This window comes from Drosophila bipectinata, chromosome 3R, assembly GCF_030179905.1.
Source record: "Drosophila bipectinata strain 14024-0381.07 chromosome 3R, DbipHiC1v2, whole genome shotgun sequence".
NCBI classification, from domain to species: domain Eukaryota; kingdom Metazoa; phylum Arthropoda; class Insecta; order Diptera; family Drosophilidae; genus Drosophila; species Drosophila bipectinata.
The window spans coordinates 15,779,307-15,795,648 of NC_091739.1; the positions used below are offsets into that span (position 1 = coordinate 15,779,307).

A 16,342-nucleotide genomic window follows, 5' to 3' on the forward strand; every position below is an offset into this window, starting at 1 on the left:
GGTATGGTCATTGGGTCTACCGATCCACACGCCGAACCGATTAGTCATCTTAAAGAGTGGCCCAGACAAAGGCAGGCGGCGCACCCAAAGGATTGCGATTTATTGTTGTTTTTGTTTTGAGGGCAGAGGGTATTCCTTTTTTTGTCTTCTCCAAGTAGAGAGTCTAGCAATTCTTTCAGAAGACTCTTGTTACTAACTCTTCTGCAAGAAATCTCTCTTCTGATGATTGATTTCCTTTCCATGTTTTTGGCGGGTTGACGAAATCCCAATTCGGATTGGCAACTACCTGACCCTAAGGTGAACCTCTAAGGGTTGCGGGTCGGGGGTTGGAATCGGATCGGTGGCACAGGTCTGGAGTGGTGCCGGGACCGAACTATGCAAAAACCAACCCTCGCGCCAAAACCAAAAAAAAAAAAAACCAGCCACTTCTGGGGAAAACAATGCAGTTGGAAATGTGTGAAAGTTGCAAGATCCCCCACCTCCCCGGCTGCCTTTCCCTTTTTCCCTCGAAACCCCTCCTGGTTGCTGCGTCATTTCTCTGAAATGCGTTTCAGCTTTGCCACCAAATGCTTCGATTTCGTGCCGCGCAGATTTTTTTCTTTCATTTGGGATTTGTTTGAATTGCATGCCTGTGTATCTGCATGGGTGTATTTTTATCTTTTAGATGTTTTCTGGCTACGTGTTCGGGTCTACTGAGGGACTACTTTCCGTCGTCACTTCCGTCCAAAAGCAGCTTGTCTGCGGAAAAACTCAAGCTGTTTTCCCTTCCGAAATTAGTTTATGGCCCACGTACCATGTAACCCAAAAGATATAAAGACTCTAAAGGAGGGTCTGGAAACGGAACCGATCAATGGAACTGTCGCACGCGCTGGACTGAGGTTGAGGTTAACTGCTGTCGTCGGAAGTGGATGGGACTGACGTCACGTTCTCTAATTAATAAATGACCTCATTAAGGAGAGATCACTGTCTGCCTCCGTAATATGGATTTCTATTTTTGCACGAGGCAGGGAACGTGACTGTGGCGAGTATCTTAAAGATTGAACTTTGGATTGCAGGTGGCTTGATAGAGAAGGAGTCTCTCTTTAGCCCGTGCCCATTTATCCGGCTTTATTATTATTTATTTATGTTTATTTATTTTTTTTGGTGAGGCATCTGTAAATTTTTGCGCCAATTTCTGCGGCTGCTGCTTCCTTTTCTCCTTTTTTTTCCTGCGGCTGCGGCCCTCATCATCATCCGGGACATACGAATGCGAATACCTGCTGCTGCTCTGCCAGTAATTTTGAGCACAAATATTTTTTGCGCCAAAAACCAAAACCTGAATCTGACACAGCCCGGTGCAATCGCCTCTACCTTGCCCTGTTCCCGCACTTCCGCACTTGAAATACATCCCCATGAGCACAGAGAGAAAATCCTCATACCAATAACTATAAATACTATACCTTAATGGTAACGATTTCTCTCAGTGCACATATTGTTGAGCCGCTCATTCTGGAACAAGTGCTTTGCTTTTTCTTTTCTCCGGCCACTCCCCTGACCCGGTCGCTATACCTTTTCTGGTTTTATTTCCATTTTTGAGCAGCAGCCGGAGATAGGGAAGTGCCTGAGACCTGAGGATCAGAGGATCGGGCGGTGCGAAGGTGCACCGAGGATGGAGAAGGAGCCGGCTCAAAGAATTCTCGTTTTTTGAGCCGCCAAAAGTAACATCTGCTCCCCAAAAAGCATAGACACTCCAGGAATTGTCGCTGTCTGGTCTTGCTTTTTTTTTATGTTTTTTTTTTTTTTAGCTTTTATGTTATTATGGCCTTGTCCACGAAACCATAATAAAAATAAAGCACTGGAATGGTTATTTTTTTTCGTTTTTTGGCCTTCGGTGACGCGATAAATGAGTATCAATTGGACACTCGGGAGATAGAATTACACGTTTCCATGCCTCAGGAAGCTTATGGAAGAGGAGGTTTTGTAATCAAGGAGCCAGTTTTTGATTGCTCCCATTGTTCAAGCCAGTGATTTCATCAAAACGGGTTGAAAACAAAGAGAAAGTTGGGGTTCTGATATAAAGGGTTCTGATGAACCTTTAGGAACTTATATCTATACCGACCAATGACCCACTGTCTTTTAAAATTATATCTTATCTGTCTGAAATACAGTGATTCATATAGTCTCTGGTCATCCGATTCCAGTAATACTTGCAACTTGACCTTCTCCCCTGCGGAGTATGGCCTTTTACCCCGTCCTGGCCCTGCTGTTTAATTCTTCTCCTGCCCCGATCGCCGAGTGCTAATTTGCCTCATTTATCTTTCCTGGTTTCGGACAGACAGTCTGTCGGTCTGCCTGCCTGCCTCCCTCCCTATAGGCATTACAATTACTCTACGTGACTCTTCTGGGCGCTTAATTGCAGATGGGATTCGGGTTCTGGTCTCTGGTCCCCTGATCCCCTGGCTTTCGGACTCTGCGATACTTTTCTCCGAGTCCCAGTCTGGCTGCCCCATAAATCTCACGCGCCTCCGATTGCAGGGTGTCCAGTTCCAAGAGCTGGGAAAACTAGATGATAACACTTTCAAGAGCAATTAGGTGATCTCGTCATAGATGTACAGGGAAAAAATTAAACTTAATGCTAAAGGCTTTATTTGAACTACCATTAAAAGTATCTCTGAAATATTGGTAGCTACATGGTTTAAAATCCAATCTCTCTAGCTATATTTTAGACTTTATTCTTCTTAAATAAATCTCAACCCTTTTATAATCTTTTATATAATTTGTTTTCGGTGCTAGAGATCTCAAATCTCAGCCCTATCTCCCTTTTGGGACAGCTGTACGATGGGATCGTGTGTCTGTAAGCCCTGACCACTGGCCGAGCTCATAATTCACGGAGGGCACACCTTCCCAAAAGGGGGAAACCTAAGACAAATCGCATGTGTAAATGGCCCTGGAAGTGGGTCGCCAGGACGGCATAAATCAAATCAGCGGGTTCTAAACGTGGTGTGGCTGTGGGTCACTTTGGCTATGCCTCGATGGGTCGATGGCTGTGTTGCATGCAGCACGCAGTAGTTGCAAGTTGACCCACTTGCGGAAATCTTATTTACCTGGCCAAGTAGTCTCTCGGGCCGTTACTTTTCACACCGAAACTGGTTGGGAAACGCGAAAACTAGCGACAATTGTCGCCACCACAAAGAGGGAGGTGGGGTGTTACACCGTCGAAAATATCGTACATCTTTGTGGAGTATAATATATCTTAAAAATGCATAAATGTAGTGTTTTTTTTCCTTTGTGCAACCACTTGGAAAATGCCAAACAATAGGCCTGAGGAGGCGACCCGCCAGCATAATAATTGATCGCTGTGGAGAGCAGCTTTCCCAACTGGTTTCTGGTCTGGTTTCCAACCCAAACCCAACTATCAAAGGTTTTCCTTAATTTCCCACCAGTTTTATCCAGTTTTTATTGTCTGAGATTTCCTCTCTTTTCGTCTTGAATTTTTTATTGTAGTCCAACAAAGGAGTTCTGTAAGTAAGCTGAAAGTTTTCCATTTCTCCCCCCGGCCCTCGCGAGGTCTGGATGAATTATGATCCGGGGAGTGGTGACCTCGCCCTGTCGGGGGTTGGTTGGTGGTTCTTTCAGTGGCTTCATATGCATTTCTTATGCATTTTATGTTCAAGTTAATGTGAATGGACTCTATTAATGTAATGCGATATGCGATGCATGAAAAATCAAATGAGCTGGTCAGTTTTACTTCGCCTGTCAGAGCGCCTGACGCTGATGTATCTTTGTATCTGAGTATCTGACGGTGCGGCGCACTAAGCCGACAGCATCTGGTCAAGACCTGAAACCAGCCGGGGACCTGAAACTATTTCTGGCACATTGCATTTCGTGTTTAATTTAGATCATTACACCATCATGTAGTCCAACGAGTGTTTGTCAGCTGCCCAAATATTTCTCCCCCCGCGTGTCAAACATCCCGCATTACAGCACCACATTACAAACTATCTATCAGATACACATTTTAGTAGAAAAATTACTAAAGAATGATCCTTTTTGGTGGAATTTTTTTTTTCATATTTTTTCAGTCTTTTGCGTAAAATGATATTAATATCTCGAATGCCACCCTCTTTGGCTTGTGGCTCGGGCCCTTTGTCTGTCAGCAGCATTTTGTTTATTTTTATCCTCTGCTATTTTCAGCTTGGTTTTCCTCTTGCATTTCCATTAATTATTTTTCTTTAAACATATTTGGTTTGGCTCGGTTTGCATTTGCAAGTGAGGCGGCGACTACGGTGAAACATAAATAAATATTTACCAGACATATAGAATCTCTGGCACCGATCAGGGATACGGCCCCGGCTTCCTGTCTAAATAATTGCGCATCCAGCAGATGGAGATGGATATGCACATAGGGCGATAAAATCCAAAAATAAAGTGCAGCTGAAGGAAAATAGAGAGTCAGTTCTTAAAGCAAGTTATTCTCTAGATATATTCTAAATTAGATACTCCCAAGGCTTTTGAAAAAATATTTTATATTCATATTTTGATTGGAAATTTTCCATTACATTTTCCCATATTTACAAAATTTTCCAAAAATTCTTCTTCTCTTATATATGGATTATTAATAGACATGCCAAGATTTTTCAATTAGCAGGCTATTATGCAATGCATTGAGTTATATCCGAGTTCGACGCTTGCCCTAGTTTGCTGGACATATGGCTGTTTATACAAACACATAATGAATATTTACACTAAAAGAAATAGCATAAAATAGTAAATAAATTTAAAAAGTAAACATAATATAAGAAGGACTTATAAACATTAAAAACTATTATTACTTTTACTAAACAAACTCTTAGTTATTTAAGTTTTAATTTTTTTTCGGTGTACCAACACTTGATAGTCTCTGGAACGTGGCTGCTGTGGGCAAACACATATCCATATCCATAACCATAACCAGGGTCCATGCTCCACTCCCTTCCCCACCCATTCCGACTACTGGGCGTAATGATGTCGAGTGTTTCAGCCTGGGGGCTTTCTTTGGACGGTTGAGGTCCCAACTCCGCTAATCGAGTGATTCTCCTACCGTTAAGTGGTGCTAAGTGCTGCCACCTCGAAACCACCGGAGTCCAAAAACAAATTGTTGGCTTATTAATGAGCTTGGATTTCTGTATGTTTTTCGTGTGTTTTGTTTGAGACGACGCTCTTGGACTGTTCGCATAATTAATCAGCAAAGATATCGATGTGCTGACTTTGCTTGAAATGATTCACATGGAAATCGGGGCTAGGATGGGGGAGTGGCAGATGAGAGGAGCAATCAGCGTAGAGCGGGTTCGATTTCCGCTGGCATAATAAACATTACAATTTCAATGCCTCGAGATGCCAAATGAAGGTTTTGTTAAACGTAAAATTAGCAGCTGATCTGGTGACGATTTCCCAAATATGCGGGCCCATCGGGAAGATCGCCTTGTCACGGCCTTTCGTCATATTGCGAGGGGGTTACTTTTTTTACCCTCCGAATCGGAAAACCTATTGATTGATATATGCATGTGGGCGAACGGTCTATTAAATTTAATTGAATGGACATCGTAACAAATGGATAACAAGCAAAATAACCAGATGCAAGATCGTAATATGTCGTTGTAAAAAAATCTATTTTTAATTCTTCCCACATTATTGTATTTTTCAATACCTACTATTGAGATAAGAGCTTATTCACACATTAAAAAGCTGATAAAACGGAATAACTTTTCTGCCGCCAGAACGTCTACTAAAAATTATAGGTTGTTTTGATAAGCGACACCCAAGGGCACTTTTAGATGAAAATTTTTCTTCTTTTTAAATTTTAAGTGTCCTTTAACCGAATTACAATTAAATATATTAGCTTCATACAATTTAATTGAAATTCTAAGTACTTGCATTTTTAAATTTCCAAATTCAAACTGCAGTGCAAGTAACATATAATGTAACATTGCGCTTAACAGCACAGTCCAGTACTGGGTAATGTCGTACAGCCACTGTTATTCATTTTCTTCCACAGCTGATCTTTGTTTACATTTTGGAAACTCCAGTTTGTTGTGAAAATAAATTATTTACGTGAAAATGCGTCGTCGCGTAGGACTTGGAGCCATCCAGCAGCAAAAGCTGGCTGCGGAAAAGTACAAGGACAAAGGCACCGATCTACAGGAATCGCAGCTAGAGCAAATGACCAAGCAGATGGAAGTCTTTCGCATCAAGCTCGAGGAGTTCGCGATGAAACACAAGGATGACATTCGCAAAAACGCCCAGTTTCGCAAACAGTTCCAGGACATGTGCGCCGCCATCGGTGTGGACCCCCTGGCCACGGCCAAAGGCTTCTGGAGTGTCCTGGGCATGGGCGACTTTTACTACGAGCTGGGGGTCCAGGTGGTAGAGGTGTGCCTGGCGCTGAACCACAAAACTGGAGGATTGATGGAGTTGGACGAGTTGCGGCGCCGCCTGATTGCCGCCCGGGGTCAGAGTGCACTGCACCAGGAGATCACCAAGGAGGACATTCTGATAGCGGCCAAGAAACTAACCATTTTTGGCAATGGGTATGATTCATCAACTTGCTAGAGTTTTTTTTTTCTAAGATTTCTCGTTTTTAGGTTTGTGGTGCACAAACTGGGAAAAGGAAAGTACATAGTACAGTCCATACCTGGTGAACTGAGCATGGAGGAGACCAACATTCTAAATACCGCATCCAACACGGAGCAGGGCTGTGTTTCACAAAGTCAACTCATAAACGACTTGGGGTAAGGACTCATAAAGAACTCCACTATATGTCCTTCAATCTTATGCTTTTCTCACCTAGTTGGACCGAATACCGTGCTCAACAATCTCTAGACAAGGTCCTTGGCGAAGGACTCTGCTGGATCGATAAGCAGTCGGAGGATGAGCCAACCTACTGGTTTCCCAGTTTGTTTCCCGGCCGCAACGCCACAGCAGCAACAGCCACAACGTAGAAATGATTTCCATTACGATTAGTAACTTTGGAAAAAATATAGATATTCTTATTTATAATACTGTACAATAAGATCGTCTGGGGACTAGATTCGACTGGTGGAAAAGTCTCCGGCGGCGCCGCTCTTTAGCAAATAGTTGTCCGCCTCCAGCTCGGAGTTCTGCTTGCGCAGGAGGTAGATCTCCGCCTCGAACTTCTGAGTGATGTCGTCCATGGCCGCATGGTAGTTGGTCTTCATCTCTTTGTGGGCCTGGTGGTACCGGGCCATTTGTTCCTCATAGTGCTTTTTACTAAGTATTTTTTATGAAATATATGTTTAAAAAAATATAATTATTTGGTACTTACGCCTTGCAGTCTCGAGACTCGTTGGTGGAATCGTTAGCCTTTTCCAATTCGTATAGTCGCCGGTAGGTGACATCCATTTCCGCCTCCAGCTTGTCGTTTTGCTTGAGAGCCTCCTTGTACTTGTGCTCGAGGCGGTTGTTGCGAGTCTCCAAAAGACGGACCACGCTTTTATGCTCCTCTGCATCCTTTTTCAGCTGCAATGGAGAAATCACATGAATTCGAATACCACTTCCTAGGATGCCACAAATTACCTTATCCTTTATGCTCGCTATGAGCTTGTCTTTATCGCTTAGCTTGCTCCTCAGCTGGGCCACTTCGACGTCCACCTGATTGGCGGCCTCCTGCATAATGGTTCCTATGTTGGTGGCTAACTGGGTAACCTCCTCCCTGTAGTTCTCGGCCCGCTTCTCGGCCTCAGCCTTCTCCCGGTTGGCCGCTTCGCTTATGGCCATAGCCTCTTGGGCCTTCCGGACGGCGGCGGTTTCGCGGCGCGTACTCTCCACCAGAAGGTTGCGGGTGTGGCTGAGCGAGAGATCGTACTCCTTCACCTGCGTCTGTAGGCTGGCCAGCTTTCCCTGCTCCTCGGCCTGGTCTTTCAGCATTGCCTGGAGCTGCTGCAGCTGCTCCCCGCCCCGTTGCTTGTGCTCGTGGAGGGCCTTGATCGTCTCCGCTTGTGTAAGAAGCTCCTCCTGTTGAGCAGCCACTTTGGCCTCCAGCATCTTCACGGCCCGGACGTAGCGTTGTGTGATCTAATAAAGATGCCGAAATAGGACACAAAATGTTAAATTTAGAATTTTTATTGAAATATTACTAAAATATTGAAAAAAATGTATAAAATAAAAAGCAAAGCACTCTTAATGCTGGCTAGTTGGTAGCCAAAAAACAAATGACGGATGACAAATGCCCGGGAAGTTATGATTTAAAAACGCTTCCTTTATTTTAAAATTAAAAAAAAAAAATCCAGATCTGAATCCCTTAAAGGTGTACCTACCTTATGCTCCTCACCGGACTCAAGGACCTGAGCGCGATAGTTCTTCAGCTCCAGTTCCATATTGTCGATGGTTTTCTGGGAGCACTCCTGCATCAGCTGCAGGCTTCTGCGCTCTTTACGCAGCTCCTCCACCTGCTGCCTGGACTTCACCAGCGCTTCATTGGTCAACATCAGCCGATCCTTGAGATCCTTGTAATCGCGGGCGACATATGTGCTCTTGTATCGGTCCAGCTCCTCGGCCAGGCGCTGGTTCTCCTCCAGGACTCCGTTGACGTGGGCTCGTATGTGCGCCTGCTCCTTCCGGAAGTTGCGCAGATCGTGATTGGTGTCCGCCACCAGCTGCTCCACTCCCCGGGCCACATCCTGGACGCTGTTACTGTCGGAGGAACTGGCTTTAGGTGAGATTCTCTTGGGAGTTGGCTTGCCTACCTGGGATATGCATAGTTCTGGTTGACCTCCTGCGTCATGATTCTTTTTTTGACCGGTTTTTCTATTTTGTTCGGGCCTATCCCGGTGAGGTGTAAATGTTGTATCTAATGTACATACATAAATGTGATTCATATCAAAAGTGTTGTATTAGACTGGTTGGCCTCCTATGTTCCAACAAAGCATGCTTTTCGATATATTTTTATTGATTTCCTTGGCTGTCACTTAGTTGCACTTCAAACTGGTATTAATTAAAAGCTTTCTCGTTCTTAATTTTGAGAATATACGACGAGGACTGGTCCGTACGGGTTGGAATATATATTACTGTGCCGGTTCTATGCCACTGGCGGGCTTGCTCTGTCCGCTGTCAATCTGTGACCCACCCTTCAAGCAGGTACGTATTGCAACCGGGCACGAGACCAGTCACGAGTCCGCCGACCCCGGCAGGTGTCGGTTGTCCTGACAACAGGACAAAAGCCAACCAAAACAGAACACGTAGTAGGACACTTGCCACATCATGGTCAACCTTCCATTTCAGTCACTTGCCATGCCGCTTTTCAACAAGAAGTTCGAGTCCAAGCCGATTCCAGTTCGCCAGGGCCGGTGCAACATTGGACATCCGGTGGTCACCGAGGATATCGACGACTTCCGCCAGATATCCCTGACGCTGGGCAACAAGGAGCTGCGCTTCGCGGACGGCATTTGGATGCACTCCGCCCGGAAGGGTGATGTCGAGGACATGGTGAGGCTCAACAAGAAGTTCCGAGCCCTCGAGGAGGAGAACAACATGTGCAACCTGAAAATAGAGGTGATGCTGGATTTGTTGGCCGAGCATGCCACGGAACTCAATGAACTAAAGCCCAAGGAGAAGTGAATGAAACCTTAAAATAAATTTTAAAAATTAAAATTAAACTTTTTTTTAAGATTTACAAATAGAATTTAAAACATTTTTATGGCTGATGTGTGCTAGCTACTCCTTGGGAGTCCTTGTTAAGCTTCAATTGATTGTCTGCCAAGAGTTGGGCATTGTCCTTTCGAAAACGAGACATTTCCTCATCGAATCTCTCCATCAGCTTGTCCATGTCCTTGAAGAAACTGTTCTTGATTTCCTCCTGGACCACCATATAGTCTTCGATTTGGCTTTCATGCAACTTTTTGCTGCGAAAAGTAGAAAATATATATTCAAAGGTCAACGGTAAACTTATATGTATTCCATACAGGTCCTGCTTGTGTTTCTCTAGATCGATGTTGATCTCTGTGATGGATCTTTCTGCCTCGGCCTCCAGTTTTTCATCAATTTTAAGGACTTCCTGGAGCTTTTTTTTCAGGCGCTTGTTGGCAGTTTCCAGAGGCACCTTCTCTAGGCTTGGTTGTGGTTCCGGTTCCGGTTCTGGAAGTCTTTTAAAAATCTATAAAGATATTAGAATATTTAAAAAGATAAAAGAGGTATCTTTAGATCCTACCTGCTCTCTCATGGATTGAATAAGGGACTCTTTAGCTTTCAAGTCGTTCCTCATTCGATCCATTTGAGAGTCTATGATGTTGGAGGCTTCTTTCATAATGCTATCCACTGTGTAAGGGGACCTGCCATCCTGGATCATTGCCTCTCCGGTTAAGCAATGGGACTTGTCGATGGGTGGATGGCGGTTCATGATTTTCCAATGAGGACTGGCTACTCTTAGTATTTTAGAATATTGTTGAAATTAAAGCCAAAGGAGCGACAAATTTTTAGAGATTCATCAATTATGTAACAAGCAAAGTTATCTAGATATTTTTTCTATAGATCCCTCGTAAAACAAACAAGATCTGATCTTAAGATCTGATTTTAAGATTTAAAATATTTTTTAAAATAGAAATCAAATCAACGAAATAGCTGAATTTGTTTATTTATCGTAAATACCATAAATATTATTTGACCCAATGTTACCCAATTTCGATTAAGACCCAACCACATACTCGAGATCTATTTATAATGCCACTTTAATCAGTCTCACATGCCCATCGTGGGCTCTGGAGTTATCAATAGAGGTCTGGCCTGGGGGTTTTTGTTGACCAGCCCATTCGGCATTAACTTGGATTTGTGGCTCGAGCCGCCCGATGAATGGAAATGGAAATCGAATTGGTATGGCATGGTATGGCTGGTCAAATTGGTGGCATTGTTGTCGCCATTGGAGGCAATCTATAGACGCCATCGCAACGGACTCTGGGGTCTGCCGACGAGCTGCCGCTCGGCTTCCGTTCCCCCCATCGACCACCCGCTCCTGCCCCATTTATTGGCCCGCTTGATAAGCCGATCGCCTTCTGATAAACCAACCACCACGGCAATTGAACGGTGGCCGCGTCCGATATGATAAAACCCGATTCCGATGAGCCGCACAAGAGCTATATAAATAGCACCCTCAATTTACATGACCTCCTCCGCTGCGGATTCCAACCCGCCACTCTATTTCTATCTCTCGGGTTAGACAAATTTTCGGATCGCCCGATAAAGCTTAGTACCGCAATGCAGTCTAATCTCGGTGGTCCCTAACTCCTCGGATACGGGATATGTACTTAGGTGGCGAGTGTGGGCTTGGGTGTTTGTGGCTAGGCTCATATCGGTCCACTCCATCGACTACTGTATATTTACGCACCGATATTGATATGCGATAAGCAAAACTGCTTATAAAACACATTTATTTTGTTGTTTCCAGTAATGCCAGCAATGCCAACAGCATTAGTACACTGGAAGAAATTTCTTTAAAATCTAAAAGCTTTAATACTTTCTAATACTTTTCTAATGAATCCAAAGGGTCACTAACTGAGTTCTTAATTTTTTTGCAAATTTAATAAAGCACCCAGAATTTTATCACTGTGTATAGCTAACGATACACGATGGCCTGCTGCCGAGGGGTAACACTTGTTCGATTCGTGTATTACAGTAGTTTGTTGATAGCCCGGCCCGTGAACGGAACGTACACGGACGGATCGGATCGAATCGAATCGCTACGGAACGAAAAGTAAAGCAAACGATCGGCGGAAGATCGATGTGAACATAATATATATGGTACGGATGGGTGCCAAACCAAAGCAATTGGACCAATAGACAGAGGAAATAGACTTTTTGCTGAGTCAACCCGATATTCAGATTGCACGGTATCCGAGTTGTGCGGCATTAGGTAACCTTATACATCACAACCGGACCGCTCTAATCAAAAACGCGCCGTATCAGCAGAACCGTCGGCAGAAGCTCGCAGAATATGAAGCCTTTGTGTCAGTTGTCCAGTCGCTCTTAGCCAAGTGTGAGTTCTCCTCCTAGCGATATCCCCACTCTCCGGCTGGCCAAGTCGGTAAACAAATTGTCTGAATTAAACAATCAACTTTTCACCTAATAAATGATATCGTATAAATCAATTGAGTCCGATGCCAATCAAGTGGGCCAGCCCAGATAAATCTCCATCACAATGGGATCGATCTGCGGTCGAGGAAAGCAACCCGAAGGCATAAACATACGTCGTCCCTCGCAATCAAAAGTGTTTTATGAGTTTTCAGTTTTTCGATCGGCCGGTTTGGAAATGATCTCTTCGCGACACAGAAACAATACAAATTTATTTATTATATTAGCAGGCAAATCACGACGTCCGAATCAATAAATTCGTGAAACATAGCTCTGATCGGGTTCTATTTAAAAGCTAATTTCGGTTATTTGATGCCACCATCAGGAGATCATAAATATTACCCCCAAAAGCTCAAACAACAAAGGATCGTTCGCATCGCATAATTTTTAATGAAACATTAATTTCTGACTGAAAAGAATATATATACAGTTTCGTTTACGGTTATGGCCCTTTCGGTCTATCGGGGGCTTCCTATATACCCGGGGGAGCTACCATGGAAGCAGCCCCAGACAATTGATAAACGAGCATTATCGCGGTGGCAATGATTTATTGTTGCATAAATGGCACTCACTATTTATTAATAAATGAGAGGCGAATTTCCGATAATTTATATATACGAACCACCAAGGATTTGTGGCCTAGGGAGTGGGTATGGGTGTGAGTTGGGGCCAGTGTGTGTGCCAATGTGGAGCACCCGTTCGCTTCCAATGGCCAAGTAAATAAACAAAAGTGAATTTTTACACTCATCGCCGACAGCGCACAATAAAATGTGTGAAAAATACCCTCGAGCCAGTGGAAATGCAATCGCTTAGACCAAATAAATAAATAAATAAATAGAAACTTGGAAGAGCCTCGCTGCCTGTTTGCTAAGAAATTAAATGAAAATCGATCATTTGGGCAACAAGGAAAATGAATGGCCGGTCGGGCAGACTGGAATCCAAATAAATAAATACATAGCTTGCTTCTCTTGGGGAATCTATTTTGTGTGGCCGAAAAGTAACCAATCAATGTGTGTCCAACAGGTTCCTATGGTGTTAACAAGTGGTTGACAATGCGGCTGGTACCTTAACTGGAAATGGATCCGATGCCTTGTGATTTGCGGTCTGTTTCTGGCCTCATCTGGCTATTGATTCTCATTTGTTTCTGCGGCTTGGATCAATCCAGTGGTTTCTTTGTGGACTATACAGGTAAGGTTTCTTCTCAATCATCTGTAATTAAAGAACACGATTAACCCAATGACATTAAACTCTCATGCAAGACATATCTAGCGTGTGTTTTATTAGAATTTATGCCCAATTATATCCATCAATTCACCTACATAGAAAGCTCTATGTAACGCCACATTTCCGATACTTTTCATCAAAAAATACTCCAAAGGTTAATCGCAATTTCGGGTAGTACACCGTTTGATAAGATACTGTCATTTGGCTATCATCACCCCTGAAAATGGTAAACAATTGTGCTGGCATGGCCCTGATTGAATGGTATTGTCTTTTTTTTTGCAGAAAACACTGAACTGATACAACAAAGAGCCGGCTTCGATGTCAAGCTTCAGTGTAATCTAAAGGGATTGGTGGACGACAGTAAGCTCGCGGACATCAAGATACATTGGTACTTCAAGGTATGGCTTCAATCTTTAGAAATCACTTCAAAATTATTTGAGATTTAATTTTCTTCAGCAATGCAGCGACAATAATTGCCACAAGCTGGAGTCAATTGATGACTGGACGGCTCTGCCCTGTGAGCCAAGTCTTTGCCGGCCGGAACTGTGGCTCAGAAACGTCACGGAGCGATACTCGGGTCTCTACAAATGCAGCATAAACCCTCACATTTTGGACAAAACTCAATCCGTGGATGTGCAGCTGGTTCGCACTTACCAACTGGATGTCAAAAGTGAGTAGCTAGAATCTTAAAAGAATCATAATAATTTAATTTCAAACAAAATCTTAGACACTTCCCTGGCGGCTCCTGAATTCGTGGACTCGTATCCTAGCAACCAAACGGTGCTCCTGGGCGGTCAGGTGGTGTTTCAGTGCAGAGTCCACAGCGAGGAGCATCCCACAATCAAGTGGTTCCGGCGGCATAGCTACGTGGGTACCCAGGCAGCAGGAGAAGCCTTCCCAGGCGGAGCTAGTGCCTCCAACTTCAGCACACACATTGTGCGCTATAATGGCCGGACCTACGAGTTGCTTTCCACCGCATCCGAGAAGTTGATGGGACCACAGCTGTATCTCAGTAAGCTGATTCTGGATGGAGTGCGACTGAGGGATGCCGGGCACTATGCCTGCGTGGCCATCAGCTATAGGGGCCACAAGATCCGAGAAGCCTTTCTCCAAGTCCAGCCTGTACAGACCGACTCGGACATGGAGAAGGAGTACTGGCTGGACTACGATGACAGCGACGATGGTCCTCCAACCAGGGACCCGAAGGAGTTCCTCCTATTATTCCTTATGCCCCTGGGGCTGGCGCTTCTCCCCCTGACCGTTTGGGTCAGCTATGTGGTGTACAAACGCTGCTCGGTGGGTCACGGAGACTGCCAAAGGATAGATTCCGACGAAGACCTGGACACCGAACGGTGTGTCCTCGGCGGGAACTGAAAGTTGCTGACAATCCACGCGTCATACGCTTATTATGTTTAAGAGTTAAGACTGTCCGTAGGCTAGAACCCAAGTAGTGTAAATAAGTAAGCTCCAAGACGATGTTTTCCAACTTGCATATAAAATATATTCTCAAACATTCGGAGAGGAAATTTCAACAATCCGTACAAAACCTCACACAATAGCATCTACGTCGAAACAATCCGGATCGGCCCAGGTTCGATCACGGTTGTTTCGAATCTTAACACAACGCATTGGCATGCAATTCAATTTTGGGGAATGAACACGAATCGGTGTTGGGTGATCTCAAATATCCAAAACCGATTCTACACTTCTGGATTCTGCATCGGGGAATCTTTTGGTTGCTCTCGGGAATCCTCCTCCTCGGAAGCGTCGCTAGTGGGCTCCTCGACTAGGTAGCCCTGCTCGGCCTCGTAGACCCGCTTACGCTTAGACTTCTGCTTTTTGCGGTTACGGCGACCTTCTCCTACGTTTCCGGAACCTCGGGCGCTCTCCTGATGTCCTCTGGGGGATTTTAATGAAAAATTAATATGAGGGCTCTATGTGGTTTGAGAAAAATCCTTACCTTTTCGACGAACGCTGCACGTCACCTTTCTCTTCAACTGCTACCGGTTCTATATCTACTGGCTCCTCCACGGGATCTCTCAGCGGATCTCTAGCCGTCTCTAGCCTGTCCTGATCCTCCTCTGAAACGTTCAGATCTTGGGTAAAGCTAAGATTAATGGCTTCATCTCCATATCCCATATATCCGTAGTTGTCCCGATTCTCTGTCTCTATTTGGCCAAAATCACAGAGCATTTGATGGGGATAGATAGTCTGCGGATTGGGGCTCATGGCTTCATAGATTATGCCACTGACTAGGGTGTGGATTGTGGGGAGGGCCATGTGGGAGTCCATGTCGGACACGTAGTTGATCACGCCGAAGGGCCCGGCTACATAGGTGGCCGGATTCTGGGCCGGAATAGTCCAGGCTGGCAAGGTTAGGCCCAGAATGGGCGTCAGGTTGTACGCAGTCATGTTGACCGCTGCACTGTGGGTCACCGGATAATCGTAGATCCCAGGCAACAGATACTCGTAGAATCCAGTCTGACCATTGAGGTGCTGCTGTTGTTGATTCGATCCAGACATGGTGCTAATCCCTAATCTGTTTTTTACTTTACTCCTCAAAAATCCCGCCCGATTATCGCCGTAAGCCTCGATGGGGGTTAGCTTATAGGACTTCCTCTACCTTGGACTACCTCTCCACGGACACCAGATATAAAACAATACCGCACCAACTCAATCCAGCCAGGGTGGAGCTCCAGCCACTTCTCCGAAGATTACCAGAGTTCGCAGTTGCTAGTACGGTGTTGCTAGTTATCGTGTCCCAACGAGGACCGGGCACGGTGGATGATATGAATTTTGAATTTCATACGAACGGAATTTTGAACTTTTTGCCTAGCTAGCTCTACTTTATAATAACACCTAGATTTGACCGAATTTTTATGGATAATGAATTGTCGTAGAGTTGATGGCCTGAATGATAATGAAATATAAACCCCAGCCTACTATTTTTTTCCTGTTTTCACGGCCTACTTAGATTTTAGAAACTTAACAAACTAAAAGGAGGCATGTTTTCAGGATTAATCTG

General features: G+C 44.5%; 6 protein-coding genes across 9 annotated transcripts; 3 read left to right on the forward strand and 3 right to left on the reverse strand.

Moving 5' to 3' along the window:
• Positions 1–5,997: 5,997 nt before the first annotated feature.
• Positions 5,998–7,014, forward strand: lsn (vacuolar-sorting protein SNF8). Its single transcript, XM_017247931.3, has 3 exons — positions 5,998–6,545; positions 6,600–6,746; positions 6,806–7,014. The coding sequence occupies exons 1-3, from the start codon at positions 6,076–6,078 to the stop codon at positions 6,954–6,956; spliced, it is 768 nt and encodes a 255-aa protein (XP_017103420.2). The 5' UTR covers positions 5,998–6,075; the 3' UTR covers positions 6,957–7,014.
• Positions 6,979–8,878, reverse strand: LOC108129720 (rho-associated protein kinase 1). Of its 2 annotated transcripts, none has more exons than XM_017247930.3 (5): positions 8,721–8,878; positions 8,292–8,667; positions 7,552–8,049; positions 7,301–7,494; positions 6,979–7,245 (listed from the first exon to the last, which is right to left on the reverse strand). In XM_017247930.3, the coding sequence occupies exons 1-5, from the start codon at positions 8,756–8,758 to the stop codon at positions 7,041–7,043; spliced, it is 1,311 nt and encodes a 436-aa protein (XP_017103419.2). In that variant the 5' UTR covers positions 8,759–8,878; the 3' UTR covers positions 6,979–7,040. The 2 variants fall into 2 exon arrangements, with proteins under 2 accessions (XP_017103419.2, XP_070137285.1); XM_070281184.1 differs by having other exon boundaries at positions 8,292–8,679; positions 8,721–8,842.
• A 27-nt stretch (positions 8,879–8,905) lies between these two features.
• Cby (beta catenin antagonist chibby) lies at positions 8,906–9,614 on the forward strand. Its single transcript, XM_017247935.3, has 2 exons — positions 8,906–9,111; positions 9,256–9,614. Exons 1-2 carry the CDS (start codon positions 9,055–9,057, stop codon positions 9,589–9,591), a joined length of 393 nt encoding a protein of 130 aa, XP_017103424.2. The 5' UTR covers positions 8,906–9,054; the 3' UTR covers positions 9,592–9,614.
• Positions 9,606–10,479, reverse strand: LOC108129724 (uncharacterized). The gene is made up of 3 exons (XM_017247933.3): positions 10,181–10,479; positions 9,936–10,126; positions 9,606–9,875 (listed from the first exon to the last, which is right to left on the reverse strand). The coding sequence occupies exons 1-3, from the start codon at positions 10,367–10,369 to the stop codon at positions 9,668–9,670; spliced, it is 588 nt and encodes a 195-aa protein (XP_017103422.2). The 5' UTR covers positions 10,370–10,479; the 3' UTR covers positions 9,606–9,667.
• Positions 10,480–11,646: 1,167 nt separating this feature from the next.
• LOC108129989 (cell adhesion molecule-related/down-regulated by oncogenes) lies at positions 11,647–14,852 on the forward strand. 3 transcript variants are annotated; one of them, XM_017248319.3, is made up of 5 exons: positions 11,647–11,998; positions 13,117–13,281; positions 13,600–13,715; positions 13,774–13,987; positions 14,045–14,852. In XM_017248319.3, the coding sequence occupies exons 2-5, from the start codon at positions 13,170–13,172 to the stop codon at positions 14,689–14,691; spliced, it is 1,089 nt and encodes a 362-aa protein (XP_017103808.2). In that variant the 5' UTR covers positions 11,647–11,998; positions 13,117–13,169; the 3' UTR covers positions 14,692–14,852. The 3 variants fall into 3 exon arrangements, with proteins under 3 accessions (XP_017103808.2, XP_017103810.2, XP_017103811.2); XM_017248321.3 differs by having other exon boundaries at positions 11,647–11,875; XM_017248322.3 differs by having other exon boundaries at positions 11,647–11,763.
• On the reverse strand, positions 14,796–16,239 carry LOC108129992 (uncharacterized). The gene is made up of 2 exons (XM_017248324.3): positions 15,278–16,239; positions 14,796–15,216 (listed from the first exon to the last, which is right to left on the reverse strand). The coding sequence occupies exons 1-2, from the start codon at positions 15,838–15,840 to the stop codon at positions 15,018–15,020; spliced, it is 762 nt and encodes a 253-aa protein (XP_017103813.2). The 5' UTR covers positions 15,841–16,239; the 3' UTR covers positions 14,796–15,017.
• Positions 16,240–16,342: the final 103 nt, after the last annotated feature.

What these genes read in the sequence shown, in the direction of transcription:
- lsn (XM_017247931.3), top strand. Translation starts at nt 6,076, where the DNA reads ATGCGTCGTCGCGTAGGACTTGGAGCCATCCAGCAGCAAAAGCTGGCT. An exon ending in CTAACCATTTTTGGCAATGG is followed by an intron (nt 6,546 to 6,599) that starts GTATGATTCATC and finishes TCTCGTTTTTAG; the next exon opens with GTTTGTGGTGCACAAACTGG. An exon ending in CAACTCATAAACGACTTGGG is followed by an intron (nt 6,747 to 6,805) that starts GTAAGGACTCAT and finishes TTTCTCACCTAG; the next exon opens with TTGGACCGAATACCGTGCTC.
- LOC108129720 (XM_070281184.1), bottom strand. Translation starts at nt 8,758, where the DNA reads ATGACGCAGGAGGTCAACCAGAACTATGCATATCCCAG. An exon ending in AGTCCGGTGAGGAGCATAAG is followed by an intron (nt 8,050 to 8,291) that starts GTAGGTACACCT and finishes CATCTTTATTAG; the next exon opens with ATCACACAACGCTACGTCCG. An exon ending in GAGTCTCGAGACTGCAAGGC is followed by an intron (nt 7,246 to 7,300) that starts GTAAGTACCAAA and finishes AAAAATACTTAG; the next exon opens with TAAAAAGCACTATGAGGAAC.
- Cby (XM_017247935.3), top strand. Translation starts at nt 9,055, where the DNA reads ATGCCACTGGCGGGCTTGCTCTGTCCGCTGTCAATCTGTGACCCACCC. An exon ending in GTGACCCACCCTTCAAGCAG is followed by an intron (nt 9,112 to 9,255) that starts GTACGTATTGCA and finishes CTTCCATTTCAG; the next exon opens with TCACTTGCCATGCCGCTTTT.
- LOC108129724 (XM_017247933.3), bottom strand. Translation starts at nt 10,369, where the DNA reads ATGAACCGCCATCCACCCATCGACAAGTCCCATTGCTTAACCGGAGAG. An exon ending in TTCAATCCATGAGAGAGCAG is followed by an intron (nt 10,127 to 10,180) that starts GTAGGATCTAAA and finishes ATATCTTTATAG; the next exon opens with ATTTTTAAAAGACTTCCAGA. An exon ending in GAGAAACACAAGCAGGACCT is followed by an intron (nt 9,876 to 9,935) that starts GTATGGAATACA and finishes TACTTTTCGCAG; the next exon opens with CAAAAAGTTGCATGAAAGCC.
- LOC108129989 (XM_017248319.3), top strand. Translation starts at nt 13,170, where the DNA reads ATGGATCCGATGCCTTGTGATTTGCGGTCTGTTTCTGGCCTCATCTGG. An exon ending in TTTCTTTGTGGACTATACAG is followed by an intron (nt 13,282 to 13,599) that starts GTAAGGTTTCTT and finishes TTTTTTTTGCAG; the next exon opens with AAAACACTGAACTGATACAA. An exon ending in TTACCAACTGGATGTCAAAA is followed by an intron (nt 13,988 to 14,044) that starts GTGAGTAGCTAG and finishes ACAAAATCTTAG; the next exon opens with ACACTTCCCTGGCGGCTCCT.
- LOC108129992 (XM_017248324.3), bottom strand. Translation starts at nt 15,840, where the DNA reads ATGTCTGGATCGAATCAACAACAGCAGCACCTCAATGGTCAGACTGGA. An exon ending in GTGCAGCGTTCGTCGAAAAG is followed by an intron (nt 15,217 to 15,277) that starts GTAAGGATTTTT and finishes AAAATCCCCCAG; the next exon opens with AGGACATCAGGAGAGCGCCC.